Consider the following 7578-nt stretch of genomic DNA (forward strand, 5'->3'; position numbering starts at 1 on the left):
TCAAAAGAACACTTTGCCTGATTAAAGGGTCATCATAACAATCGAAGAACCCTTTTTGTTGCTATATAGAGCCCTTTTCAAAAAGGTTCTATATGGAACCATCTATATCCATCAATCAGAAGAATGATTTAACAAGGCAAAGAACCCTTTAATCATGCAAAGGGTTCTTTGAGTGTTCATGGTCCTATATAGAACCATTGTCCTTACTAAAGAACCTTATGAAGGACCATCATTTTTAAAAGTGTAGCAGTAGAACAACCCTTTTTGGTTCTATAAAGAACACTTTTCAAAATTGTTGTATGTAGAACTACATAGAACACATTCTCCATCAATCTAAAGAAGCATTTCACCATGCAAAGAACCATTTAATCATGCTAAGGGTTCTTTGAGTGTTCATGGTTTTATATAGAGCCATTTTTTACTAAACACCATTGAAGAGCCATCAGTTTTAGAAGTGTAGCAGTAGAAGAACCCTTTTTGGTGCTATAAAGAACCCTTCCACGGTGCAAAGGGTTCTTTGAGTGTTCATGGTTTTATATAGAGCCATTTTCTTCACTAAAGAACCCTCGAAGAACCATCATTCCAAGACTGTAGCGTTCACAAATCTATGTAGAACCGAGTTTAAAGCTTCGAACGAGTCGACACTCAGCTCACAACCGCGTGTAATCGAGGAGTCGATTCTTTTCGGGAATCGACTGCCAGCGGTAGCAGGAGAGAGAGCGAGCACAACAACAACAAAGAGGGAGAAAAAGTAAACAGCGCCCACCTCGGGGTCAGTTTTTATAGCGGTCATCGGCAAACGGCGACTCGGAACGGCTGTGGGTTTGAGGATATCCCGCTGGAGACCCTCCCTGTAGTCGTCAGGCGAGAAATGATCCCCGCACACGCGGAGATTCCTCACGATAAGTTTGCTGAACGGCTCCGCTGCTGCTAGTCTGTGGTTCATCACCAGAAGCCACAGTCTGCAGGAGTCCGCGCTGGCAGGAAAGCGGTGATACGGCACCGGGCTGCCGGTAGATTTCCTCGTCCTGTTCGTGCAGAACGGAACGCAGCACCTCATTTTCGGGGGCTTATCGTTAACTTACTGTGAGCGAATCTCCCGTTTTTCTCGCAGACCCCAACAACCGTGCTACCGGAAGTGGAGCTGCTGAGACGCTCTTCATTCTCTCCCGTTCATTTTCAGGGTGTCTTTTATTACGTCTGTTTTTTTTTTCTGTGGGTTTTTTTAACAGCTCGTTTTTTTCTGGCTTATTTCATTATGATTGTTTTTATACGGAGCCCCTAAGATGACATGGTGATTATTTTTAATAAGGCACTGCCACATATTAATATTTTGAGGCCACTATTTAATATATTGAGGCCACAAATTAAGATATTGAGGCCACAAAATAATATTAAGGCCAAATATTAGTATATTGAGGCCACACATTATTATTAAGTCCACAAAGTAATATATTAAGGCCATGAATTACTATATTAAAGCCATTTTAACATTAAATTAAATTAACATATCGAGGCCAGCGATTAGTACATGAAGACCACAAATTAATATATTGAGGCCACAAGTTAAAATACTGAGGCCACAAATAATATCAAGGCCACATATTAGTATACTGAGGCCACAAGTTAAAATACTGAGGCCACAAATCATATTAAGTCCACATATTAGTATACTGAGGCCACAAGTTAAAATACTGAGGTCACAAATAATATCAAGTCCACATATTAGTATACTGAGGCCACAAGTTAAAATACTGAGGTCACAAATAATATTAAGGCCACATATTAGTATATTGAGGCCACAAATTAATATGTTGAGGCTACAAGTTAATATATTGAGGCCACAAATTAATGCATTGAGCCCACAAGTTAAAATATTAAGGCCAGCGGTTAGTACATGGAGACCACAAATTAATATATTTAGGCCACAAGTTAAAATACCGAGGCCACAAATTAATATTAAGGCCACATATTAGTATATTGAGGCCAGAAATTAATATATTGAAGCTACAGGTTAGTATATTGAGGCCACAAATTAAAATATTAAAGCCAGCGATTAGTACATGGAGACCACAAATTAATATATTGAGGCCACAAGTTAAAATACCAAGGCCACAAATAATATCAAGTCCACATATTAGTATACTGAGGCCACAAGTTAAAATATTGAGGCCACAAATTAACATTAAGGCCACATATTAGTATATTGAGGCCAGAAATTAATATATTGAAGCTACAAGTTAGTATATTGAGGCCACAATTTAATGCATTGAGGCCACAAATTAAAATATTAAGGCCAGAGATCAGTATATGGAGACCACAAGTTAATATATTGAGGCCACAAATTAATATATTAAGGCCACAAGTTAATCCATTGAGGTCACAAATTAATAAATAGAGGACACAAATTAATATACTGAGAACACAAGTTAATATATTGAGGCCACAAATTAATATATAATTATTATACAGAAGCCATGAGTTCAGTTTCTCTTGTCCACGAATTATTGTCTTGACTTAAGTTGTAGCCTTAATCTGCTAATACGTGGCCTCAATATAATAATTCATGGCCACACTTTATTAAAAATAATCACCACATCTCCTCAGGGGCTCCGTATTTGTGATGCAGTAACTGTCTGTATGAGTCTTACATCATCCACTTCACTCCTCCTGTTTCTCGGGGCAACAGCAGCAGACTGTACGGTCAAACCTCCAGCTGGCAGAACAAACCCCAAACAAAACGTTTTTTGTCTTAAAATCAGTTCATCAGAAATTACATGTTCAGACTACAAATAGTCATAAGACCCCAACAATCACAAACATGGCCACAGGTTTGCTGTAATGGGGGAGAGGGGGGGTGAATGGGCCCATATAGAAAAAATATATTACATATATTTACTCATATTAAAGATACTATCATATCATAAATGTTTAATATATGTAATAGTTTTAAATGTATGTGCTAAACATATTTAACGGTGCCCTTTTGTCTATTTACATGGCAATATGTGCACGTATATATGTCAATATACTGAAATATTTGTAATAGTATCTATTTTTAATAATTACAGAGGTCATACAGAGGTACATACAGAGGTCTCTGTTGTCTGCATAAGGAGGAAAGAGTCTCCATTTATGCCGCAACTACGTGACCATGTTATCGGATTAACCACTAACTAATGACAGTTGATCAGTCAAAAGAATTTGCCAAAATTCACATCCTTAGTTAAGTTACTTTGGCAGTTTTAGGCTAAGAAATCATCATTTATACCATTTATAAGGTACTTTCTATTAGGAGGTGTCTGTCCCAAACTCAAACCCCAGTTGTGAAAATAAAACTTACTTTTTTGTTACATTTTTTAATTTTTAAAGAACTTTTTGGTTTCTTTTGAAGTTGCAAGATTTAGATTTATCATGAGTTTTAATAAAAAAAATAAAAAAAAAAACACCCCGCATTTTAGAGCAGGAAGAGAGGCTGCATCCCTGTCCCTCATGGCCACATGGTGAGCAGTTAGATCAAGTAAATGTGTCCCAAAGTCTGAAAATCAGTGTGGAACATTAAGAACTGCCACTACTGAAACACATAGTTTCTGCAGTTAAGTCACTTTTTTGTGTTTTAATGAAAACATGATTTTATCTTTGTACAGCTGTTCAAAGCTGTGTTTGCTGGTCATGTACTGGCTGCGTTTTTGAGTTCTGCTCAAAATGGGCTAAAATTGTCACGACCGAAACAGTCACTACTGAAACATTGGGTAAAGTTTTAGTGTTATGATTGTTTTGGTAGTGACAAAATGGAATGTTTCATCATTTGTTTTAATACAAACATAATTAATGTTTAGGGTCACTCAAAGCAAAAAGATTTCAGAAAGTCCAAGATCAGTTAAAAGTCTGAAATGTGTTTTCAACTCTGACTTTAGACCAGTTCAGCAGAATCATCCATATACAGTGTTGACATTTCATAGTAGACCTACTGTCATGCAGTGTCATTCATATTTTGACTACTAAACATCCTCATAATTCGGAGAATCCAGTGATATTTGGGGGAAAAAAATGTTCACAGAGCAAAACATATCAGTTTCGGAACATCTTTCTTTACCACAGGGATCAAAAATGTTGTCATTTTTCCGGTAGAGAAAAGCAGCCTAGACCTGGATTCCTTATTTGGGCATGACGCCAACTAGAAAATGACTATGTCTTTTGAAAAAATGCTGATTGTTGTCTCCTCTTCCTGTTATGCTAAGAATGGTCACTTGTGTAACTTGGTTGCTGGCACTTCTGAGTCAGTAAGCGCTGGTTAAAGCAGCACTGAGCCTGAGACTGTGACGTCAAGACCCAACAGCTCTGACTTCTGATTGACTCCCAGCAGTGCATTTTTAGCATATTTTTCCTGTACCACCTCAGTAACGTCACTTCTTTCATTTTTAAGAAAGAAATCTTCCATACAAATGTACAACCCCATTTCCAAAGTGGGGACGCTGTGAATAATGTAAATGCAATGATGTGCAAATCATTTAAACCCTATATTTCGTTAAAAATAGTACAAAGACAGCATATCAAATGTTGAAACGTGTTGAAACAACACATTCCAAAAAAGTTGGGACGGGGCAACAAAAGGCTGGTAAAGTTGTGTAATGCTAAAAAAACACCTGGTGGTTGATTGGCAACAGGTCAGTAACATGATTGGGTATAAAAAAGCATCTCAGAGAGTCTTTCAGAAGTAAAGATGAAGAGGGGTTCACCTCTCTGTGAAAGACTGCACGTGTTTTTGGCATCAAATTCAAAATGGGCATATATTTTTCAAAAAACAATAAAATTTCTCAGTTTCAACATTTGATCTGTTGTCTTTGTAGTAGTTTCCTTTAAAAATATGGTTTACATGATTTTCACATCATTGCACTCTATTTTTATTTACATTCTGCACAGTGTCCCAACTTTTTTGGAAATGGGGTTGTAGTTTGCTTTGTGACTTACATTGCTGCCAAGGTCATGAGCTGCTTTTATTCACAACCCAATTAAGCAAGAGCACATTTTATGAATGCCAAGAGGCCTTGGGGTATTCTGAGATTGAGCAATTTGATTAGAAATGGAAGTGAATCCTGCTGCCCGTGTCCACATAGCTTTTTATTTGTAAGGAGCTCTCACAATTTCACATAAACATCATTTAGTTAACGTTTAGAGCAGAGAACAAGGCTTCAGTAAACTCAGTATAAGTTCTCTTTACAGCTGGGATTTTACAGCATGGCCTTATCAAATCCTCAGAACAATAACCTGAATTAATTATGGGGACAATGTAATAGTGTCATATTTTAAAGGTCCATATTTATACATTTCTAAGCGGTGCTCACTTGTATGCTGTTTTCTCTCCTACTGTTCCTATTCCTGGAAGTCTGTCAATCATTTCAGATTTACAGCCTCACTGACATACTTTCAGTGTAATCTTTTAAAGCGGCAAAACAAAACTGTGGTAAATGTTCAACTTCAGCACTGTTCTGAAGTCTTTGTAGATCTTGATATGGTTGTCACAGTCAACAAACCGCAGTCTGCTTCTAAAAGGGGCTGCGTCCCAAACCACACACACTACTGTACTACACAGACTACACAGATGAAAGCACTGCTAACAGTGATGTAGTACTGTTGACATAATACGCCACCTTGTATCACATCTCTCTGTAAACAGTGGCATTTATCAGACTCGCCCTAGATCACCTGTCAGGTTCCTACACACTTAAAAAAGATGATTCCTCAAGGGTTCTTTAGTAAAGAAAATGGTTCTACATCGCACCCAAAAGGGTTCTTCTATTGTTATGATGTCAAGCTTGTTACAATAAAAGCATATTCATGCATTTTCCATCAATCTGAAGAACACTTTCATGATGCAGAGAACCTTTAATCATGCAAAGGGTTCTTTGAGTGTTTATGGTTCTATATAGATCCATTTTCTTTACTAAAGAACCCTTAAAGAACCATTTTTAAGAGTGTAGAGTTTTACTGAACTGGAAAAATCTGCTTTTAGCTCCAATGCACTCAAATGGAAAAAACATATATATATATATATATGTATGTATATATATATATATATGTATATATATATTATATATATATATATATATATGTATATATATATATGTATATATATGTATGTATTTGAAATACATGTCAAATACATTGCAGTTCATGCTGATACATTCCAAACACTAAAATGTATTTGAGAATATATTGTCATATTAACCAAATCTGGTTAACCCCTGGTTCCTATCACTACATCTGAGTCTCTACAATTAACCGTTTCACACCAAACCACTCTGAATGACTCTGTTTACATCTCAAACACTGAATTATGGAAAAATCAGTGGAATTTGCCTTTAAATATAGGTTTCCTGCTTTTTCCTGTTTCTGAAAAATGAATTAAAAATGAACTTAATGGCTGTTTTGACTGGAAACTAAATAAATGAAGAGTTGTCTTTGACTTTTGGACAGGACTGTATGACTACGCTGCGTTTATCCTTAAAGAAATGTCCTAGCAACACCTTAGCAACCACCTGGGATACCATAGCAATGTCCTAGCAACACCTTAGCAACCATCTGGGGTTACCATAGCAATGTCCTAGCAACACCTTAGCAACCACCTGGGATACCATAGCAACACATTAGAATTATTACACATAGAAATGCACCATAGAAAAATAAATGTATGTCAGTGTATTTATCAAACTCAGAAGACTCGTGTAGGTTCACTGGTGGCTCTGGACAGTAAATAAAATGTCTATATTTGTGTTGTAGTCATGGTGACCCCTGGTTCCTATCACCACCACTGTAAAGAAATCCGAGTGTCTACAATCAACCATTCCACACCAAACCACTCTGAATGACTCTGTTTACATCTTAACCACAGAATTATGCAGAAATTTGGAAAAATTGGTGGCATTCCCCTTTTAAATGATCTGGGTATCTATACTGTGTCTTATTGGGCCGCTTACTGTTTACAAACTGGCATATAAATGCCAGTCTTTCTGCCACCATTAGCTCACTGAACTCTATCTACAGTGTGAAGTTGAGAGAGGCAGCACCTCCCACTCCCTTCCTTCCTAAACCACTTCCTTCAGTGTTATTCAGGAACTGTGTGCCAGCGTTGCCATGTTGTTGTTTTGAAACCTTTTATTTTGGTATGAATTACCGGACGGCATGAATGAGAGTGACCACAAAAATATGAAAGTATCCAGATAGCATCACAGTCATCACTGTGAGTCACGGCTTTGGCTGGTAATAAACTCATAAATTACGTGGTTGAAATATTTATGTAGACACTGCCAGGTCTCATCTGTCCTGCATGAATGGGCCATTAGAGAGAGCGTTGCCTGTGCATTGTTCATGTGGGCTGGGGGGGCTTAGTATAGGATAATGTGCTTAAGAGTCTAGAGGTTTAGTGTTACACAACCACTCCATCACTCTGGGCCTGTGAGGCATTAATGAACTTAAAAATATTCCAGCCTGTGGGAGTAAATGTTTTACAGTAAGTTAATTGTAGGCCGTTCAAAACTGATTCAACATTCAGCACCTTCATCAGAGAGCTGGGGGGCT

General features: G+C 37.4%; 1 protein-coding gene across 1 annotated transcript in view; it reads right to left on the reverse strand.

Moving 5' to 3' along the window:
* The window catches only part of LOC118804711 (zinc finger protein 771-like), a 56315-nt gene extending 55163 nt beyond the window's left edge, over window positions 1-1152 (reverse strand). The window contains exon 1 of the mRNA XM_036565320.1: window positions 767-1152. Within this exon, the coding sequence (XP_036421213.1) occupies window positions 767-1060 (294 nt within the window). The 5' untranslated portion in view covers window positions 1061-1152. The remainder of the gene's footprint in view (window positions 1-766) is intronic.
* Between the last annotated feature and the right edge of the window lie 6426 nt (window positions 1153-7578).

This window comes from Colossoma macropomum, unplaced genomic scaffold, assembly GCF_904425465.1.
Source record: "Colossoma macropomum unplaced genomic scaffold, Colossoma_macropomum, whole genome shotgun sequence".
In the NCBI taxonomy this organism is placed as follows: Eukaryota; Metazoa; Chordata; class Actinopteri; order Characiformes; family Serrasalmidae; genus Colossoma; species Colossoma macropomum.